The sequence below is a fragment of the Melitaea cinxia genome, chromosome 25 (genome assembly GCF_905220565.1).
Source record: "Melitaea cinxia chromosome 25, ilMelCinx1.1, whole genome shotgun sequence".
NCBI classification, from domain to species: Eukaryota; Metazoa; Arthropoda; class Insecta; order Lepidoptera; family Nymphalidae; genus Melitaea; species Melitaea cinxia.
This window is the reverse complement of record NC_059418.1, coordinates 6,804,689-6,828,063: the sequence shown is the minus strand read 5'-3', so window position 1 is coordinate 6,828,063 and position 23,375 is coordinate 6,804,689. Positions and strand designations below refer to the sequence as shown.

The 23,375-nt window shown below is 34.5% G+C and overlaps 2 protein-coding genes across 2 annotated transcripts; one reads left to right on the top strand and one right to left on the bottom strand.

Annotated features, from left to right (window-relative positions):
• The first annotated feature begins 385 nt into the window (after window positions 1–385).
• LOC123665929 lies at window positions 386–3,848 on the top strand. The gene is made up of 4 exons (XM_045600158.1): window positions 386–589; window positions 1,347–1,515; window positions 2,185–2,316; window positions 3,074–3,848. Exons 1-4 carry the CDS (start codon window positions 481–483, stop codon window positions 3,288–3,290), a joined length of 627 nt encoding a protein of 208 aa, XP_045456114.1. The 5' UTR covers window positions 386–480; the 3' UTR covers window positions 3,291–3,848.
• Window positions 3,849–14,123: 10,275 nt separating this feature from the next.
• Window positions 14,124–21,032, bottom strand: LOC123666071. Its single transcript, XM_045600279.1, has 7 exons — window positions 20,990–21,032; window positions 20,352–20,585; window positions 19,703–19,834; window positions 18,495–18,707; window positions 16,961–17,036; window positions 15,443–15,517; window positions 14,124–14,203 (listed from the first exon to the last, which is right to left on the bottom strand). The coding sequence occupies exons 1-7, from the start codon at window positions 21,030–21,032 to the stop codon at window positions 14,155–14,157; spliced, it is 822 nt and encodes a 273-aa protein (XP_045456235.1). The 3' UTR covers window positions 14,124–14,154.
• Window positions 21,033–23,375: the final 2,343 nt, after the last annotated feature.

Sequence of the window (23,375 nt, the reverse complement as noted above, 5' to 3'; positions counted from 1 at the left end):
GCTTAATTATTTATAAAAGTAAGAACAGTCAAAGCTTTACATTAAAGTAAATTAATGAACACAAAACACACGCTACTATCCACCATTTATAAATATACAGATTAAAAATATATAACCAAAAAGTGCACACTGCACAATTTTATTTGTCCAAAAAGTGAAAATATTTATCGTGGTTATTATTTAATATAATAATAATATTATTATATTAAATTGTAATTTTTTTATAAATTATAATTATTTACTATACAGTAAACATAATGAAGGAAATTAATTTCACATTGCTATAATGTTTTTTTTTTTTGTAAAAAAATCGTTCCACTAGTATTAGGTATTATTATTATTACTACTATCATTTTCCATTTTTTTTTAAATTCATGACAGTCTGTCTGAAATCTGAATTTTGACGTTTGGTGATCACAATTGACAATAAATGTCTATTTTAAAAATTTATTAAAGAAATTTTCTTGTTTTCGTAGAAAAATGATATCACAACAATTGGAATTACTATCGGATAGCCCTTCGCAATGGACAACAATCGCTCATGTTACACCGGAAATTCAGAGAAAGGAAATCAAACCATTTGTTCTGCGTAAGTTTAACAAACTTTTAAGAAATAAGTAATTGTGTTTGCTTGCAAACGAAAAAAAAACGACTTCAAGTACATCGGCAAGTAATACAACGTAGGTAGACGAAAAAATAGTCAAGTAAATACGCGTTATCAAAGATAACTCAAAAAGTTTTAATCAGATCTCGATGAAATTTAAATGTGACATGATAAACATCAGCTTTCGATTAAATTAAAAATCATCCAAATTGGTACACCCAGTAAAAAGTTATGCGGTTTAATACAACGTAGGTCGACGAAAAAATAGTCAAGTCAAAAACGCATTATTAGATATAACTCGAAAAATAGTTGTTAGATCTCAAATAAATTTAAATGGGACCAAATGACACGCACCTTTCGATTAAATTTTTTTTATCGAAATCGGTCCACCCAGTCAAAAGTTCTGAAGTAACCGAATTGAGAACCTCCTCCTTTTTTGGAAGTCGGTTAAAAAACAGAAACAACCTAATGTTACGTTTGTTACATATCACGTTATTATTAATAATTTTATTGTAATATTTTTGAAGTACAACTTCTTTATGTTTGGTTCGGGGAGTACACTGGTGAATGCGTTACGAAAAGTGTGATCGGGCGAGGCGAACAGAATTTAAGAGGGAGATATAAGTTAGAGGGAGCTAAAAAAGTTTTACTTCAGTCGTGTGATCTAAAGCACAGTTGTTTAATACTATAAAAGTGATTTTCAACTAATTTATAATACAATTTTTTCTTATCTTTTCTACAGTCGCTCTAAAAGAATTGGAGGGTAATCCTGATAGTAGAACATCAAGCCTACAAAATGCTAATAAATTTGCAGCAGTCAGATCTGTGGTTAGACATATCTCAAGATTACGCTCAGCGACTAAGGAACCGTGGAATGGAAATGATATACAGATATTCTTGGAAGGACTCAGGTAACAAATCAGATGAACTTAAATGTATCGAAATATAAGTTTTTAATTTTGTTCTTTAGTGGGTAGAGTAGTTAATTTTATAGGCTAAAGGCACAACAGTCTGTGATGGGCCATATTTTGCAGTAGCCATCTGTACGTCATTATCACGTACATGGCTCTTTGCTGCCTGACAAAACACTTGCAATGTACATACAAGTAATTTTGGTTAAATAATACTTTCATGTATTATAAAATATATACAATGTATAAAAGTGTGTACCACAACAAAGTTATTAAGTAATAAAATTATAATTATGACAAGTTCTTGCCATCCTAAACCATTACCCACTGTTATGCTTCAGCCTGTAATATCCCACTGCTGGGTACAGGTCTCTTTCCTCATGTAGGAAAAGGATCAGTGCTTAATCCACCACACTGTTCCAATGCGGGTTAGCGGATATATTCCCAACTATGAGTAACAATTGCTATCAGATGTACATGATAACAACCGGGACCGACGGCTTAACGTGCTCTCCGAGGCACGGTGGGGAGACAAGGAGTGCACTACCTACTATCACCTGCCATTACCTACTGCATGAGAAATAACGTGAGATAAACAGCAGTATTCAGCTTGTAGTAAATATTTTTAATTTGTTGTATCTTACATAAATTCGGTTTCATAATTTTCAGTTTCTCACCAGAGTGTGCAGCGGAGCTGACGACACTACTATGCACAGATAAAATATATGAAAATATTCCGAAACATCTACGAGTGAAGCCGGGCGTCGTTGATATGCAATGGAAAATTGATTTATCTTTAAGGTATTTATTTAATACTGTTATTCACTTAGCTCAACTACCAAGAACCCTAGAAGAGCCCCAACCTTACAGAGTATCACTGCTAAATAACTCAACTAGTGTTGTGTTCCCATGTGAGTAAGGTGGAGAGCTGCTGGACCGGGTGGGAGGTAGGGTCGGCATCGTGAAAAAGGCCGTAAGCGCCATGTAAATCGCGTCGCTTACGCGTTTTGAGTATTCTATCTCATTATCGTTTATACATTTATGTGTTTGTTTCTCTATCGTGACGAATTTTCGTTTCATCAAATCACAACGATTCTAAATAAATATTTAAAATAAAGTTATGCTCGTATACGTTTCAGCTATTCATTTGATCGCTTCAGCCTGTAATATCTCGCTACTGGGCATAGGTTTCTTTCCCCGTGTAGGAGAAGGATCAGAGCTTTTTTTCTATCCATTTGATATATATGTCATATGTTTTAACTGGGGTACAGCAGGAAATATCCTGCTCAAAATATGGAGCAACCAACTGGGGTAGTACCTCGACCTTACAGAAGATTACAGCTAAATAATTCTGTTTTCAAGTAGTTTTGTGTACCTGTTGGTAAGCGAGGTGACTAGAGGTCCTGGGGGGAATTGGGGATAAGCAACGGGGCTTCCAATGCTTCTGCTGTTGCAGATGTCTATAAGCTGCGGTAATCACTTAGCATTAGGTGAGCCATACGCTTGTTTGCTGATATAGTTTATATAAAAAATGTTTTTTATTTTTTTATTGTTTCAGTCAATCAAACATACAAACAGAAAATGCAAATGAACAGCGTATAAAAGAGATAATGTACAGAGATACACAGATTATATTAATTTTTAACCTAACAGATGGACAGATGAAAACTTTTAGGTTATCTATAAGTAAATTTCAAGAACTGAGGTTTATTATAGCGAGCGCGTTGAAGAGTATGATCATTTTAGAAAAGAGAAAATGTATGAGAAAGGACTGACGAATGTTTTTCTGGGGGTAAATAGAGATTTGAGGGGGTTGTAACATGTGTTGTTGTAACATCTCTATGTAGATACTATGAAAGATATAGGGTATCCAACAGCTCTATATCCTGTATTGTATTGTATTGTATTGTGTAGTTGTAAGAAAGGAAATTAGATTAGGATTAAATAAATATTTGAAACTATTAGATAGATAGAATATATTAGAAGATATAATAAAGAATGGCTGTTATCAACTATGTAGACACCATTAAAGAGCTCTGTATCCTCTATTGTATTGAGTAATGCTAACAGAAAAGCAGATGGGGGTGAATAGAACTTTAAGGAGATTCTAACAACTCCATATAGATACAGTAAAGAATACAGGTGGTTGTCACAACTAAGTATATATAAAATATTATATGCTGTAATTGTAAGGCAAAATAGTTAAGTGATTACACATTTCCAATAAAAAATAATCTGTAATTAATGTTATTTAGTTACTAATTAGTTTAAATAGAGTGTTGATCAAGTTGTAATATAGAATAAAATTAAATAAAAAATTATTAGTTATGTTACAAGATATATTTACTAAGAAGCATTAATGGGCGTGGCTGGCGAGAAAAGACACAAGGAGAGGAGGGGGCGTTCTCGTTCTAGAAGTCTTTTCTAGATGAATTGTTGTCTTAGAAGAAATTTCTTTGCTTGAGCCCGTGACCCCTGACGAAATTTTTCTGTTAAGTATATACCCGTATGACGCTGTAAATGTGTAGTGTGTTAGTAATTGTGCACCTAAACCTGCTGTACTTAAGTTAATACTTCTTATACTGTTTGCCTCGCTATATTAAGCACTTACTCATGACCATGGGTTGATTGGAAGAAATCTCTTTTCAGAGATAAGTCCACTTTTTGCCATAAACATTATTATGTTGTTTTTATATGTATTTTTTGAGTGCAATAAAGTATATATAAAAAACACAAAAAAGGTTACTCCTATTACGCAATATCACTAGGCTAATTTGGAATTAGGTGGACTTAAAATTCTCGAAAATTCTAGAAAAAGTCTTTATGTACGTCAACACAAGTGTCAACATTCAATATTAATAGGATGTGAGATTCGAAAGGATTATAAGTCTCGGGTCGCAGACCAAGTGCTAAGCTAAGTTACTTTAGTCTAGCTCGCATCCGCTAGCGTGCTCGCAGAGGGATCCTGTTGCCTGCAGATCCGGGACCATCCAATTAAAGCGGCTGAAAGCTCCCGCAGGGGTTTGGTCTGTGGCGACATCTATCACGCGGCATATAAACTAGAGAAAACTGAAGTATCCTACATCGCGCTATTAAAGTTATCAGAGTGATTGAGTATATATACAAGATCCCGGCAACAACCGTTGGGCCAGTAGCCCGCCAGACATAACAACCGTCTGGTCGGAGGATCCTCCCTTTTTCTCACGCTCCCTCAAAGGTCGGTACTGCATCCCCAAGTGCTGAAGCCGACATACGGTCTAGGATTGCCTATCTGGGCGTCCTGGATAACACCCGTAAATGGGTTCCCCTGAGATAAAAAAAATTTCGCATAGCATACGCAGTTTTTCTCACTTGTGTGCAGACTGCAAACTATGCAAACTGCGTCAGCTAACTAAAATACGCGAAGCTAAGTAAGTTGTGTATGCCGATGCGCAGCTACACGTGCTAAGCTGATCCCCTCCCGCCTACCCCGCACCCCCTTCTTGTGTGCCGAAATTGTTTGTGTTGACATTTCCAAGGTCTTGTCTGTTCTTTACCCCCCCCCCCCCCCCCCCCCTCGTACAGAAATCATCTCCAGTAAAGGCAGAATGTGAATATTAAAAAAGTAACTTGCTAGTAACATGTAATTGAATCGATTATTTTGGGAAGGTCACATGTCCAGCTGAATAAACTTTACAGGAGGCACAAAAAACCTTCTGTTGGAAAAAAAAAATGTATGTAAGGTTATTAAACTTTATAAGTTTATCTAACACAAGGTTGCCTGAGTTCTTGTTTTTTGTTTTTATTTATTGGAAGGGACAGAAAATCGCAAAATAAGGTGCTGGACTTGTGCCCTTACCAAAATTTACAAGGATATTTAAATAAACAACTACATTATTTTTTATAAAACACGGGATTTATTGTGATATAAACCTCAATCATGGTAAAAAATACATATTTTTGTTACGGAGCATCTTCTTCAATAGTTTCTGTCTTTTTGGTGGGCCAACTTGTAATGTGATTATAAAATTCCTGATATTTTGATGGAATGTGAACAGACACTTTCTTTATATCTTCTATTTTTTTTTTCATTTATAGGCACACAGGTCATATAGGCCTTTTTGACAGGCAAGACTACATCTTCTCTTCCGTGACAACTTGAAGTCATATGTGACATTATTATCAATGAACTCCCTCGCTTTAACATACCCTGGTTTCTGGGAGTCATAATGAAATTGACTGAACAAAGACACATTGAAGTTCATTTTTTTGTCTCTAGGGACTATCTTCCCTAGAGATTGGATGGCCAGGCAGTTTTTTTTATAGTACCTACGCCACCAAGTTTTGTATTCTATTATATCTTCAGTAGTTACTTCATATACTGAAAACTTGTCTGAATTTGTACTTTGAGTAATCATTTCTTCGTATTGTTCAGGCAAGTAAACACGATCATGTCTTCCTATCTTTTTTTTTACAAGGCCAAAGTCCCTGTCACATGGCAGGAACGAATGACCACGTTGTGGGAAGTAATGGGTTATAACGTTGAACTTTTTTAAAGTAGTCAATGTGAGAAGAAAGCGCACTACTGTATTATTTTTGTTTTGACCAGCACATCCGTCAGAAAACATGTGCAGTTCCTTTATATCTTCAGATATAAAATTATCAAAGTAATGCTTAAGAAATGAACAAACCTCATTGGGTCCCTTGTTGGCAATGCCTTCATGGTAGGAGTAAAACATAGCCTTTTGTGTCTTAAGATTGTGAACACAAAACTCATTCACCCAAAGCTGACGATAGTAAAATATTTCCTGAACGGGAATATGCGGCAATGGTAAGTTCTGCATATAATCTATACAAATTGCCCCAACATCAGGTCTTGTTTTACAGAGTTCTGTGATTTCTTCAATTTTTTTGTAGAACTTTTTTGCTCTAGCTTTATGAATCATCAGGTCACAAACTGCTGCTCTCTTTGCAGATTCGCATAAAAAGGTACTTTTAATTTTGACATTTAACTCCTCACACTTAGAGCAAGCATCCACCTGTGGTCGCCCAAAACGTAAACTTTAGTTGTCTTTAAAAAAACGTCTATAGAAGGCATATGTTATTTTACTACCAGGATGTTTTTCTAGAAACATTTTATGCATTTTTTTATGTCTAGTGAAGTATACAAATATTTTTTACTTACATCACCATAGTGCACAATCTTAACATCAGATGAGTCTATGTGTTCTTTAACTTTTAAAGTTTCTTCTGGTTCAACAGCACGCCTCGATTGTATTGCAGTACCACGCTTATCCTTTGGTATGATTCCATCTCTTTTAAGAGCAGCTAAACGGCGGACTCTCTTGTTTGTCAGAGCATAGATGGATATAAAAGCTTTTTTACATACTTCTATATCATTTGAATTTACTTGCACATGGTACTTGTAGTTTCCAACTCTATTAAGATGTTTTGCAACATCTGGTCTAAGTCGCTGTCTCTTTTTTTCTAGAGGCTTTATTAAACTTTGCAAATATATATCTTGCTCGTTTTTGGACTCATTATTGTGTAACATAGCAAAGCATTCATTACGATTTCCTTCAAGGATTTTTTCAAAACACTTCATTTTGCACCTGAAATTAAGTAATATATTGTTTAAAAACATAACCCTTAAAAATTAAATAATTCAATAAATCCCATTTTATTAATAAATCGCTCAGAATATTCAAAACATTATAACTAACCTGTAATCGTCACCGACAACTTTAGCTGGTATATTTTTCTTGGAATAAAAACTGTAATACTCTTTCCCACTCAATCGCTTCTTTTTTACAACATTCTGCGCGTATTTTTCATCATTTCTTACTCCTCTCTTGCGTTTTTTCACTTTATTTTCCTGATTTTCAGTCTCACTCATATCACTTTATTATTATTATTATTCTTGAAATGGCTCCCTTGCGGATTTGCCAATATCAGAGTATTTAAACTTTGCTTTATTTGGAGTTATAGTGGGAGTACAAGTTCGGTTCCAATTCCCGCACAAGTTTACCTGAAAGAAAAGTTAACTTGCCTAAGACAAAAACATACAAAGATATATAAAAATACAATAGTAAATATATACTTGGAATAGTTAACTTTTGTTAGATATCTCCATCCCGTTATAGTTTTATATTGTTAGTTTCAATGAAAGTGCATAAAGAAGTAATAAACGGGGAGAAAACACACATTAATAAGGATTTTAGGTCAGTAGGACGTGGAATCTCAGGGGGAAGAGCATCATACAAAGAGAATCGTAATTTAGGACAAGAAAAAAATATATGTTCTGGGGTGCCTTCGTCTAAACCACATTCACAAATAGAGGAGTCTTTGATTCGTATTTTGGCCAGGAATACAGGTGTACACGAGTGGCCCAACCTTAGACGACATATAGTTGAGGTAACGGCTTTGCTTGCATCGCGATATTTGAAGAACCACGGCTTGACTAATATTGATTCCTGGATGCTAGCATAGTACTTCCCTTTAATAAGGCTACTACGGGACCAATGTTCACCCCAGTCTGAGAGCATGCGGGTTTTAGAAAGGGTCATGAGATCATAACAGTAAGCCCTATATTGACACAATATTCCATATGCAGTGGCTTCCTTCGCATAGTAATCTGCATCTTCATTCCCTTTAATACCTGAGTGACCAGGAATCCATACCAGTTTGACATGGATCCCCTTTAAGTGACACTTAAAGAGCAAATGCTTTATCTTTAGGACTAAATAGAATTTGACTTTCGATTTAAATTGATTAGAAAGGATGGCTTGAAGTGAGCATTGGGAATCCGAGAGTATAACAGATTTATCTAAATGGTGCGACTCTATGTAGGATACTGCTTCAAAAATAGCCAAAAGTTCACCAGTAAAAACAGAAGAATGTGGAGGCAATTTAAAATTTAGCACCACATTAAATTTCGGAATCCACACTGCTGACCCAATACATCCCTCCTGGGTTAATTTTGAGGCATCTGTAAATACATGTATCCAGTCCTTACAAATTTCATTAATTTTATAATTAAACTGGAAGTTAGCGAGGGAGGAACCTTTTTCTATACCAAGATTTAATACAACTTCGGGGACGCTAGTAATGGCTTCATATGGGATCTTATATAAGGGATTTAGCTTACACTGATAAATTGGACAGGGAAGACTGGTCAATTTAAGGAAAGATTTGATTAAACATGGCAGCTCCTTGTGTCTCCAGTAATTAGAAGAAGAAGTAAGTTCAGATAGGATAGATAATTTTGGAATAAGAGGATGAGAAGAATACTGATATGCTTTGAAAAGAAAACGGTCAGAAAGGTATTGTCTCCGAAACTGAAGAGGAGGCTCCCCACATTCAATCTGAAGAGCGTTGATTGGTGAGGATCTCATGGCATCAATAATTATTCGTAGCGACTTTGACTGAATCTTATCAAATAATTTTAAGCTAGTTTTATTACTGTTTTGAAGTAAAAACGATCCATAGTCCAAGTGGCTGCGAACCAGGGCGTTGTACACCAGTTTTTGGGTGTATGGATGTGAACCCCACCAGACACCAGAGAGCGAACGCATAATATTAATGTTTTTTTCACATTTTTTTACCTTCAAATTAATGTGAGTTGATCCTGACATTTTCGAATCTAGTACAACTCCCAAAAATTTTACACAATCCTTAACCGGGAAAGCTTGTCCGTTAAAAGTGACACTTATATTTGGAGTAAATCTACAACGAGAAAACACCACAACACTACTTTTCTCAATAGAAATTGACATGCCATGGTTATCAAGCCAATCTGTTAAGTAAAATACAGCTCTGTTTATTCGTTCAACAGAGTCCGAGAGACTCTCAGAGGAAATATATAAAGCCAGATCATCCGCGTACTGAAGAATATTACAGAAACTAAGAACAGAGAGATCTAAATCGTGTGTGTATATACTATACAGAAGAGGACTGAGAACGGAGCCTTGAGGGAGTCCTCTCCATATCAGTCTAGGAGATAGATCCAGATTACGCGTAGAAATAAGGAGGGAGCGACAAGAGAGATAATTGAAAATGAAATTTACTATCCTCACTGGGATACTCAGATTGAGCATTATTTGCCTGAGTACCGGAAGTAGTACATTATCGTACGCGGAAGAAATGTCCAAGAATAATCCTATGAGGGTCTCACGTCTGGAGAAGGCGATCTGGATATCAGTAACTAAGGTCGTGAGACTATCCATTGTTCCCAGGCCTTTGCGAAATCCAAACTGACTTTTTGAAAGAATGCCTCTGCTTTCCATTAGCCATTCTAGTCTATTTTTAATGAGGTGTTCTAATATCTTGGCAAGCGTACATGAAAGAGCGATAGGGCGGTATCCACAGGGATCGGTAGAGAGTTTTCCCGGCTTAAGAATTGGCAAAATTACTTGAATTTTCCATTCCTCGGGAGGAGTTCCAGTCAAATAAATGGCATTAATAACATCCAAGACAATTTTTTTAGTTGATGGACCACTTTTAACAAAAAAGGAATATGGTATGCCATCAACCCCAGGGGAGGAGTCTTCAAGGGACCCTAGTACCAACTGAAATTCCTCCCAAGAAAATGGGGAATCAAAACTTTCTGAAGTAGAAAGGGGAATAGAGGAAAAAGATTCGGATTCTTCTAAGGAAGGAACATAAGGAGGAGCCAGTCTTTGTGCAAAGGAGTTTAGCCACAGTGATGGATCATTTGATATAGGGACATTGGATGAGAATGATCCACAGAATTTTCTTATATTTTTCCATACTAAAGAAGGAGAGGATGATGGAGATAGAATTTCACAAAAGTGTCTCCAACTAAGTTTTTTCTTTTGTAAAAATAATCTGGTTGTTGCGGCAGCTACATTTTTATATTTCATAAAGTTTTCTAGAGTCATAGAAGCTGAATATATCCGTTCTGCCTCTTTTCTACTCTTGCATGCTTTTGAACACTCACTATCCCACCAGGGTGGGGAGGAAATCCTTGTACTCCCTACATTTTGAGGTATACACAAGTTGGCACTCCTGAGCAGACAATTTTTAAAATTATTATAAAGAGAGTGAACATTATAAATATTTATGGGGGGAAAATTTTGGGTTTCAGCATCAGTAGTTGAGTAAAAAAGTGACCAATCTGCCTTAGATAATTTGTATTTCAATCTGGGAGAGTTGGGTAAAGAAACAGGTAATGATGACAATGAAATGGAAATAACAATCGGGAAGTGATCACTTCCAAATGTATTTTGGAGGATGTTCCAAGTAAGATGAGAAGACAGGGATGGAGTGCATATGGATAAATCTACTACACTCTTTGGATTTTGAGCGGGGGAAACTCTACGAGTAGGAGATCCATCATTAAGAATCACCAAATTTAAATTATCTATAAAATCAAGAAAGGAGGAAGAAAGTTGGTCACAGTAATAGGAACCCCAGCTAGTATGGTGAACATTAAAATCACCTAAAATAAAAATGGGAGGAGGAACAGAGGAAATAATAGTTTCAAGCTCAAACAGAACAGTCACATTTGGATCAGAAATGTACACAGAAAGAAAAGATATATTCATAGCGCGGACAGCAACTATGTTTAGTCCTACACTATGGGAAGGAAGAGAGATATAAGAATAAGTGGTATTACCGGAAACCAAAATGGCAACACCACCTTTACCATCATCTCTATCGTCCCTGAAACATGAGTATCCCCGGACCCCAAAATGAGACCCAGGTCTTAACCATGTCTCCTGAACGGCAAAGACAAGTGGTTTATAATAATTAGCAAAATAAATGAGATCTTGTTTTTTATTTCTAATGCTACGACTGTTCCACTGAATCACATTGTGCGCCATTGCTTTGTGACAAGGAAATTAAGTTGGATAATGTGGTCATGAGGTTGTTCGGTAGACCGGTGTCACTAAACCGGGAGACTAAGTTAATGACTATAGAGAGTAATTGTTCAATGAGATTATCGTTTGATGAAATATTGTTGGGATTTGATGTATTACTGTCAGGGTATGCTAAACCGTTTTGGGTATTAGTTTGGGGGGTATGAATTATATCATAGTGTGCCTGTCTGTCATAACCTGGGAGTGGAGGAGGAATTGGGCGACGAGGAGAAAATGTAGTTTTGCGATAAGAAGTAGTAGTGGGAGTGGGTCTAATTTGTCTGTCAGGAGTTGAAGGAGGTGAAGAAATAGATGAGAGTCTAGTTACATCAGCAAATGATTTTTTAACTTGTGGAAATCTGGCAGATGCTTCCAAGTAGGAAATGGATTCTTGGGACATCACTACTTTAATTGATTTCTGCCTTAAGTGTTCTGGACATAAAGGGTCATTTGCTGGATGATTTCCTGAGCAAAATAAACATGTTGGGGTTTGAGTGCAACTTTCTCCATCATGCATTTGACCACATTTGAAACATCTAGGTTTGGATCGACACTGGGATTTGATATGACCAAACCGGCAACAATAATTGCACTGTATAGTGGGAAGTACATAGGTTTCCACAGGAAGGGAGTTGAAGAAAAGATAAACATGTTTAGGAAGCCTTTGTCCAGAGAATGTTATGACAACAGATTGGGTAGGTATCCAAACAGGTGTGTTATCATTAAATGTTTTTCTACTTAGTCTCCGGGCTCGAATAACCTTACCATATCCATCAGGGACAACCAACTGTGACACAACATCTTCCATTGACCATTCAGTAGGAATGGTGCGAACTACTCCCATACGTGAGACACTATACATGGGGATAGAAGTTACATATCCTCCTGATGATAATACTGACAGTTCAAGGAAAGAGTTTGCATCTGAAGCAGTTTTGAATTGAACTGATAATCTGTTCCTTCCTACACGTTTAATACCATCCAGCATAATGTTTTGAATATTATTTTTAAATAAAAAATGTCCAAATTGTATTGGTCTTAGTATTGTACCAGAATTAGGTTCTTGCTCTATTTTAGAAATATGCACTACAAAGGGTCCAATATCTTCTGTAGAATATTTATTTTTCTCCTTGTCAAATTCAGGATTTGTGAAACTAAGTTGGACGGAAGGTGTGACATTATGAGGGTTTATTACAGTTTTTTTTGGATTTTGTGATGCTAAGGTGTCAGAATTTGGACGTTTGCGCCTATTTTCTGTATCCACCTCCATGTTGGATGTAGATGTTATAGGTGGAACATAACCTCCACCAGGATCTGGAGGTTCGTCATCCATTATTATAAATAAAACTACAAAATACTTACGTTAAAACAACACACACAAAACCTTCACCAGGACAACAACACAAATAGGCAATTTAACCGATAACAAGATAACTAAAATTGAAAAGAAAACGCAACTGAGTTAAAGCACTTGTATACAACACTCAACCCAAAAGCAAAGTCCCTCATATCACTTGTTGACGACATTTTGAGGTTATGTCATCTGTCAACATGACATTGATTTTGGGAAGGGCACTAGTCCGGACTAGTGTCCTTCTCAAAATAAACACAGAAAATGATAGTGATTTTTTCAATGAACAATTCGTTGGACTAGAGCCGTTTTCGGTGAAAACACGCGTCTCTTCATGTAAAGTGTTGCCTCATACTTAACTCGATTACGAAAAAAAATGGACTTGTGCCCTTCCCAAAATAATCGCTTCAATTATGTAAAATTCAGAAGTAATGAGTATTTTGTTTTCTTCAAATTTTTCGTAATCATAAATGAATTCCTAATTAAATTTAGGTAAGAGTTATTAATAAATTAATATCTGTAAAGCAATAATAATTTAATTATGTATAATAGTTCTCTGTATATAAGATTTTTTGTTATAATTAACTATATAATATAATAAAGTTATATAAAATTCTTGAAATTGGTTTTAATGACCCCTTTTTTATATAGTAAATAAAATAGAAATGGCTATAAATGTATGATTGAATAATAATTATATTAGTCAGCCAATTTGTGTTGAGAACAAAGATATTAAGTCAATCAAAATTGAGTACCCCGTTGGCGCATATATACTCGTATATAACACAAGCATTAAGTTGCTTACCTTTGGAACAGACAACCGTGTGTGTATGTTATAAGATATTTATTTATTTATTTTATAATAGGCTAGCTGACCCAGCCATGCGTCGCTGTGGCTCAGGAATTAAAATTTATTGAAATACTAGCTGACCCGGCGAACTTCGTATCGCCTAACAGTCGATTCTTTAATTTTATTATTATTATTTTTTTTTAGAATTTTTCTCTCCGTAAGAACCATCCTCGTACTTCAAGGAGTATTTTAAAAAAAGAATTAGCGAAATCGGTCCAATCGTTCTCGAGTTTTGCGCTTAGCAACACATTCAGCGACTCATTTTTATATTATAGATATGCGCTTAGCGCGTGGATTAAGTTTCGACCCTTTTACATTGAGAAAGAGCCTCTTCCCAGCAATAGGATGTTACAGACTGAATAGTGATTGTGATAATATACCTACCTACCTACTTTTAAGAGCTTATCACTTAAACTTGCTAATATAAGAAATTACTGTGGTCATACAATAATACCTAAAATATATTTATGTTGAAGGAAATAGGCTATTATAAAGCATACCATGTTAAGACTCATGGAAGATCTTTAGTGTTAATAATAAAACAATATTGACGTGATAAAAATTTAATTATTATTTTTTCATCCATATCCTGGCATTCGTTCGTGAGGTTCAACTATGTGTGTAGGTCTGAAAATGTATCAAGTTAATAATTATTGTATTGTCCAATATAATGAACATAATGTAATGTCTCTATCTCTAGACAATACGCGCATGCATGACACCAGAGCATGGCGTTTATGCACCTAAACAACGTATTAAATTCGAATGGACATTTTTATTTAGCAAATATTTGTTTGGGGCCGTCTTGGTTTTTGTGTCTCCCCACTGTGCCTCGCAGAGCACATTAAGATGTCGGTCCCGGTTTTTTCATAGACACATGACAACGACTGTTACTCATAGTACGTAATATTTCCTCGAACCCACAGTGGAGCAGTGTTAAACTCGTATCCTTCTTTTATACGGAGCAAGAGGCCTATATGCCCAGTAGTTGGTTGTTACAGGCGGAATTAATCATTCAATATTTGTAATCAAATTGATTAACTGAGGTAGGGCACAGCAGGACATTTTCTACTTAAATATAGAGTAGCCCGACTGGGGAAGGTCCTCGACCTTCCAGAAGATCACAGCTAAATAATACTGCTTTCAAGCAGTGTTGTGTTTCTGTTGGTGAGTAAGGTGACCAGAGCTCCTGGGCGAATTGGGGATAGGGTCGGCAACGCGTTTGCGATGCTTTTGATGTTGCAGACGTCTATAAGCTACGGTAATCGCTTACCATCAGGTGAACCATACGCTTGTTTGCCGACCTAGTTATATAAAAAAATCGACTTAAGAATGGAGGTTTTTAATTCGATTTTTTTCATTATTTTATGTGCAGGTGTTACCTCATAAAGGTTTATCTATGTCATTGCCAACATTTTAAATGTGTAGCAAACTTAATTTAATTGTTAACGGACATATGGTTTCGACCATGACGCCTTACTGTTCACACTAAAAATGTTATTATGGATAATTACTTTTTGACTGTTACACTGGCAGTCGCGGGTTCGATCCCCGTGTACGACGGATATTTGTATTTGCCATATATGGGTAATTTACTCACTCACTTCAGCTTATCGCAATCCATTGCTGGACATAGGCCTCCACAAGTTCCCCAAGGTTCCTAAATTATTACCAACATTTTTAGCCTTGATGTTATTTTCCAGCTTATCATATAAACTTTTAGGACAGGAAATTCAAGCTTTTATGAAAATTACCCATATATTTTGTGGTCTGAGCGTTTGTGCTCGTGTAATGTGCATGTTTCCGGACGTCTTATTGGAGGCCGTTAAGCGTAAATCGTTTATCTATCAATTTAAAACAGCTTACTTAAAATCGCCAGCCAGCCATCCATAATGTCCCATCGACGATGTCATCTCTGTGAATCTCGCGAACTGTATGTACCTGAGATATTAAAATAATTGTAAAATAACACTTAAAATAATTTTTTATAATATGCTGTTTTTAACTTTATGACGTAAAATATTTTGAATAAAATAATGATTTAGTTTTTGTGGTCGTGGCGTTTTTTTTTTATATTTGGACCTTTATCATACAACTAGGTAGTTATGCCCCGCTTTGTCACCCGCATTAATTTGAGAAAAAAATAAAATATAGCCTATTCCTTGGTAAATGGGCTTTCCAACTAAAAAATAATTGTGTTTGCTCGCAAACGAAAAAAAAAAACCGACTTCAATTACATCGACAAGTAATACAACGTAGATCGACGAAAAAATAGTCAAGCAACTACGCGTTATCAAAGATTACTCAAAAAGTAGCTATCAAATCTCGATAAAATTTATATGTCACCACATGATAAACATCAGCTTTCGACTAAATTAAAAATTATCAAAATCGGTACACCCAGTAAAAAGTTATTACGGATTTTCGAGAGTTTCCCTCGATTCCTCTGGGACCCCATCATCAGACCCTGGTTTCCTTATCACGGTACCAAACTAGGGATATCTTCTTTCCAACAAAAAAAGAATTATCAAAATCGATACATCCAGTAGAAAGTTATGCGGTATAATACAACGTAGGTCGACGAAAAAAGCGTCAAGTAAAAACACATTATTAGATATAACTCGAAAAGTAGTTGTTAGATCTCAAATAAATTTAAATGGGACCAATTGGCACACACCACCTTTCGATTAAAACAAAATTTGTCGAAATCGGTCCACCCGGTCAAAAGTTCTGATGTAACATACATAAAAAAAAAAAAAAAAAAAAAATACAGTCGAATTGAGAACCTCCTCCTTTTTTGGAAGTCGGTTAAAAAAAACTTCGATTCGGCGAAACGAACTACAAATTATTGCTAATGTTGCTTGCTTATTTTATTTGTTTGGTGTACAATAAAGTGTTAAATAAATAATAAATAATAAAACTTTTCAAAGCGCTCTAAAATATTACCATAGATAAAAGATCACGTGTGTCACGCGTTGGCGCAACCGTCACAGCACTGGTTTGCGGCTGTTGCTCTGGCGGTTGCGGGTCCAATCGCCGAACATGACAAACTTTTGTATTAGCCATGCAGATGTTTGCCGTGGTCTATTTGTCTCAAAGAGCACGTTAAGCCGTCGGTCCCGGTTGTTATCATGTACGCCTGATAGCTATTGTTACTCGTAGTAAGGAATATATCCGCTAACCCTTGGATACCCTTGCATTGGAGCAGCGTGGTGGATTAAGTAATTAGTTCTGATCCTTCTCCAACATGGGGAAAGAGGCCTATGGCCAACAGTGGCATATTCCATGCTGAAGCGAAGATAAAAGATCAAGTTATAGTTACTGCACAATTGACAGATATATTAAGAATTATTTGAATGGGCAATTTAAAAAGTATTAACTTACCTATTAGCCGCGCAGTATGACCAGCTCAACGGCGAACTTTTCACCATTTCATCTTCGTCGGGAGGCGGACTGAATTCTTGGAAAATAAGAAAATTATAAACTAATTGAAAGGTATTAGGACCTTCTCCTACATGGATAAAGTGGCATATGCCTAACGTGGTCATTTTTAACCGACTTCCACAATGAGGCGGTTCTCAATTCGATTGTATTTTTTATGTAAGTTAACTCAAAACTTGACTGGGTGGACCGATTTTGATAAATTTTTTTTAATTGAAAGCTGATGCTTGTCTTGTTGTTGTCCATTTTAATTTATATTTATTAAAAATATGTATAGCTATCTATATCAGCCGGCTGTCACCTATAACTCATAGATTAGGTAAGTTGCTTACGGTAGGAACAGACGATCGTGTGTGTGTTACAAGATATTTATTTATTGCTATTATTCTTTATTTATAAAATTAATTAATTTAATAATCGTGTTTTGTGCAATAGATAATATTTTATGAACCTACACTATTTCTTCAATATAAAATATATATTATGTATGTTCGGGGATAACTCCGTCGTTAATGAACCGATTTTGATAATTCTTTTTTTGTTGGAAAGGAGATATTCCTAGTTTGGTACCATGATAAGGAAACTAGGATCTGATGATGGGATCCCAGCGAAATCGAGGAAAACTCTCGAAAATCCGCATAGCTTTTTACTGGGTGTGCCGATTTTGATGATTTTTAATTTAATCGAAAGCCGATGTTTATCATGTGGTCACATTTAAATTTGATCGAGATCTAATAACAACTTTTGGAGTAATCTTTGATAATGCGTATTTACTTGACTATTTTTTCGTCTACCTTGTATTACTTGTCGATATAATTGAAGTCGCTTTTTCTTCGTTTGCCTGCAAACACAATTATTAAATAACTACTTATGTAAAATGAAAAACATGTTGCCGATTTGGAGGCTGGTAGGTATATTTCTGATTCTGACACAGTAGGTACCTATTATTACATTTATGTCTCTTCAAAACAAGTCCAAGAATTAAATAATATCTATGTTTTGTCTCACTTAATACCTAATATGAGCTGCCCGGTGGCATTGCAGTCAGTGGAACAGTCACGTACTAATTTAACACGGAGGTCTGGGGTGCATCTATAAACTATCTACACGTATCTTTTGTTTACAAAATACAAGTAACATTAAATAAACAACGATTTTATCTTTGCAAACAAGTAAGTATATAGTCTTGTAATTAAAGCAATTACTTTCACAATTAGGTACATTCAATTTAATTAAAGTTAAAATTACAACTTTCGATAAATACTAATGCATTTAATCGCTTTTTACGTCAGCCTAAAATCCTTAAACATTTTAAAAATGAAAAAATAATCTTTAATAAATATTCAAGATACGAGCTCACTATTACATACTAGTCATATTATACATACTTTTGAGTTCCAATAACGCGGAACATAATATGATACCAAGCTTAAAATAATTAGGAAAAAAATTCTAGCAGAAAATTTTAAAGACTTACCCCTCCAATTTTTACAATAATACAAATCGCCAGCACAATGGTTTACAAACGTGAAGAACTTGTAATACATTCCATGTCCTCGGTTGACTCCAATACACACTGGACTATACACATTTGGACATGAAAAGGGGCAGATGTGGTAATCAAAGGCTGTGTCTATTTCGTAGACAGTGCTAAACGTTGTTTCCGCTCGCATTACTGGTTTTGTCGTAACTTGGAAAAAAAAATTAAGTTCTTGAATGGCATATTTGCGTATTTTGCCTGCGGTTGATAAATATCATGTACGTAAGTAAGGCTTAGACTTTTTGCAGACTTAATTTGTATGAGGTAATAGGCGATTAGGCCTGCTTCGTCTCAATTGAAACCTATTTATATCCTATGAATAAATTTCAATTCGATGGTAAAAAATAGAAATAGGTACTTATTACGTTTATCTGTTGAATATCGTCATAGGTTATTTAGCTTTAACGGTAACCGGTAAAACGGGCCCTATATTTTAAGAAAATAAAAAAAACTAAAAATATAGTATTATAATAATACATAGATAATAAACGACAACGCCATCTATCGGAATTCAGTAAAATTACTTCCGTGAATATTGATCAAATGATGTAACGTGGCCACATCTACTATAATGTAGTGAGCTGTATTATCCACTAGGGTAGTAGTTTATTCTTTATAAAAAAAAAATTGATGATTCTTATTTTGACCGAAACTTTACGCTTATCTTGTGGTCCCATTTAAATTTGATCGAGATCTGATGACTACTTTTTGAGTACTCTTTGGTGATTCGTATTTATTTGACTATTTTTCGTCTACTTACGTTGTTCAGATTACTTTAGCTTATAGACGCTTACAACATCAGAAGCATCATAAGCGCGTTGTAAACCCCATCCCCAATTCCTCCTAGGAGCTCTGGTCACCTTACTCGCCAACAGTAAGACAACACTTAGTTGTGATCTTCTGTGAGATCGAGATACTTCCCCAGTCACGCTGCTCCATGGTTTGAGCAGGATATTTCCTGCCCTATTTCAGTCATTTAAAGATTTATTTTTAAGGTTTGTATCAATGAAAAAAAGTGGATGTATTCACTAAAACAAAAAATATGGCCATACAAAGTTGAAACATTCAGTTAAAGCGAATCTCGTATTTTCAGGATCTTACAAAAGAGAACAAAATGTAATTTCCATAATTATATCTATACTTACCGTTTTTCGAAGTACTTGAAATGGTAGACGTTGAATTATGACTATTAGTAGCTACAGTTTTGTTGTTCATATCAAAATTTCTTCTGATTTTCAAGTAATCTGAACAAAGTCCTGCAGATACTATGGAGAATTCTAAAATGTTTACATAAATTGTCATAGGAATGCATAATTACAATTTCAAAGTATAAAGTATTAAACAATCTCTTATATATACCAACATCTATACAAATATTATAAGGCTGAAAAGTTTCGCACGCGCTAATCTTAGGTGTTACTAGGTCGAATTACCAAAATTTACCTTTTATTTATTTATTTATTTATTTTTTGTTGGACAGCCCATTTACCGAGGAAGGGTATATAATAATTTTGTATGGGAGGAATAAAGAATAATATTGCTCAAAGTTTGAGCAGCCTGGGAAAGTACCTCAATCTTACAGAAGATAACGTACGCAGCCAAATAATACAGGGATCAATTAGTGTTGTTTTCGTGTGGTGGGCTATCAGTAACTCTTGAGCAGTATTGGGGGTAAGCTTAGCATCACGCTTATAGTCTATCTAGCATTGCAAATAAGGCTACGGTAACCACTCACCATCAGGCAGATAGTACATTTATTTGGCACCCTACGGGCTATAAAAAAAATCAATTCACCTTTTCCATAATCCTGACACATGTTATTAATAAATAAAAAACACGAATTTTCAAAATCTTTATAATCCGTCTCGTTGTTATATAACCTCATTGCACAAATATTTGAATCGTTACTTTTGCAAATGGTAACACTGTTGTAACAGATTTTTCGTATGTGTTCGAAATTCAAATGCGTGTCAATTTCGTATCTATTCTCCGTTTTTTGAAAATTAAATTTTATTGAAAGACAATTCACTTTTATTGTAATGTAAATAAGAAAAAAATTGCTAATTTTAATCAAACAAAGCATTTTTAGCATGAGTTAAAATAACTAATAATAAAATGTAAAGTTTACGATCTATGAAAATAATTGGAAATCTAACTTTTACGAGCTTATCTAAAGATTAAAAAGTAACATGAGCTGTCGTGATGTCAGGGTCATTTTTTTTAAATTGAAACATATTTTTGAGGTTCCAATGAAATTACTAAACAAATATAAAATCGAAAATTTAAAACGATTTTTTATACTCTTTTACGCAAAAATTACTAATTTATTTACAATGAATTTCAGTAAATTCATAGAATAATTAAGATACATTGATCCAGAATAACATATTGGCTATTTTTGAGGATATTACGTTTGTACAACGACGCCATACCTACGAAATACTTAAAAGACGAGGGACATGAATAAATAGCCATTTTTTAAAATATTTTTATTAAAAGCCATACAAAATAGTACACTCGATACGTTTTACATAAAACATTATATATCTTTGCATAAATATATAAATTTCATATTTAAGATTACATTATCAGGATTTCGTATAAGTAATAAAAACTTTGAAAGATCGAACACGCTACTGAATTTTTATTCTTAGAGCTATTTCATATACGAGGAAGAATAAAGAAGGTACAATTAAAAAAGTATCAAATTTACTTTCTCAATCATGTATAAACTGTATAACAAAAAATATGAAAGTTCTAAATTAAAAAACACCAATCAGAATTCAGAAAATGCGTGACGTCATAGTTTATTTCAATGGAAAAAAAGTCTTATAAACCTAATAAAAACACGAACAAATGCAGACAAAATTATGATAAATCTAATAGCCTCTCATTAATTTTATTGGTCTGAGAAAGGAGAATTTTCTAGTCAACTCTCTAATCTATGAAATTTTTTCCATATGGATATTGTATATCTAGCAATGAAAGCACTCCAAAATGATATGATACTGATTCAACCTCAGCGCAAACGCAAGAATAATAAAACACTAAAATAAATAAAACACACATGTACAAACAATTCTTATGGCTTATCAATTACATGGAAGTTTGATTATTTTGACATATATTATTACATACTATTTTAAAGAATAAAGGTATATTCAATGCAGTTAAAATTGGAATTAAAATATGGATAACAATAAATATGATAAGTCGGCTCGCTAATTATTCGAAGTTATCGCAAAGTCATCGTACAATTGATTGCTTTAAGTCATCTACAAACGTATACACAAGATGTCAGTTGTTGATCGCTTGCTGTCAGACAATTTAAGCGTTTAGTTTACCGATTGCTCACTAGACGCATCGCTATTGCTATTTGATAGCAATAATTGCACAATATAGCAATTATTCGATAATCTATTGGAATTATGTTGATACATACACTAAAATTATTAGCTATACAGCTAGTTATACAGGACTAATCGCTATTATTTTTAACTCCCGAAGACCCCATATTATTGTTACTCGCGAAGATGGCTTCTACAATGTCGCCATAATATCGGAACTTTCAAAATAAGAAACGCGTATGTCACGTAAAATCAAAATTGTTTGTAGTGAACGTGTAAGTTTGAAAACTTGGGTACAACAAATTTTATATCAATATCGGGTCACTGATTGTAAAAAATTGGCATTGTTTTTACATAAGCAATTTAACAGCGATTATGGCACATTTCTTGCTAGCTTTCAGTTATTGCATTATATACATAGTTCATAATACACAGCCTTGAGTTTAGACTCGACTATATTTTCCAGAATATATTATTAAAATAGAGTTTAGACTCCATTATATCTTCCTGAATATATTATTAAAATATAATTAAAAAGATATTAGTATAAATTTAATTTTTAATACATAAAAATTATTTAGATTTTTATATTTAATTATTGCATAAGATTTTTTTTTATACAACTTAATTGGCATACGTCTCATCTAATGGTAAGCTGTACCGTAGCCAATAGATGCAACACTACAATCGCAAGCCCGGTCTTGAAAGCAGTTTTTATTTATGATCCATATTTTGAGCAGGATATTTAAAATTATAGGAAACATTTAACTTTTTATTACAAAACTAATCTCATAAAAAATAAATTAATATTTTTGTAAGTTTTTTTTTATTACGTCAAAACACGATACAATAGTTTAGAAAAATATTCTTATTCGAAATTTCTAGAAAACTCTGATTACAAAAACTTTACAAACACGGCGTGTACATCTTTTCTGTTTATATATGAAAATATTGCTTTAATATCGTTTGTGTATCGTGTATCACAAGGACGAAAAGTTCTGCGCGTAATCTCTGGGAAGATTCTGGAATATGATTAACTTTTATAAGAATAATGTTTCAAGTTTGTTGGTAAAACATTTTTTTTTTTGTAATATTTAATATACGGATCCAATTTTAATATATATATTTTTTCGTATCTTACCTTGAGGGTAGTTATACGAAAAAAAAACTACTTTGCTTTAGACCAAACGACTGCAGTAACGACGAACGACTTCTTGAGTAATAGACCCGCACTGTGTCTAAGATATACGGAACGTAACTGGCTTTGAGAGAAAGAGAGAAAGAAAATGTGTCCTCGCGCCTCTCTCTCTTGCTCCGTTCACCTCGCCCAATCACACTTTTCGTAACGTTCTCGTCACGTATTAACAGTTTACTCCCCAATTCATGCGTGCGAAAAGAAGTTTGACTTCAAAAAAGTATGTATATCAGTTCTATACGCGACTGGAGTTACTCGTTAAAAATAATTATTGTG

What these genes read in the sequence shown, in the direction of transcription:
- LOC123665929 (XM_045600158.1), top strand. Translation starts at nt 481, where the DNA reads ATGATATCACAACAATTGGAATTACTATCGGATAGCCCTTCGCAATGG. An exon ending in ATATTCTTGGAAGGACTCAG is followed by an intron (nt 1,516 to 2,184) that starts GTAACAAATCAG and finishes CATAATTTTCAG; the next exon opens with TTTCTCACCAGAGTGTGCAG. An exon ending in AAAATTGATTTATCTTTAAG is followed by an intron (nt 2,317 to 3,073) that starts GTATTTATTTAA and finishes TTATTGTTTCAG; the next exon opens with TCAATCAAACATACAAACAG.
- LOC123666071 (XM_045600279.1), bottom strand. Translation starts at nt 21,032, where the DNA reads ATGGCTATTTATTCATGTCCCTCGTCTTTTAAGTATTTCGTAG. An exon ending in GTGTCAGGATTATGGAAAAG is followed by an intron (nt 19,835 to 20,351) that starts GTGAATTGATTT and finishes TAAACATTTTAG; the next exon opens with AATTCTCCATAGTATCTGCA. An exon ending in TCATACTGCGCGGCTAATAG is followed by an intron (nt 15,518 to 16,960) that starts GTAAGTTAATAC and finishes TTAATATCTCAG; the next exon opens with GTACATACAGTTCGCGAGAT.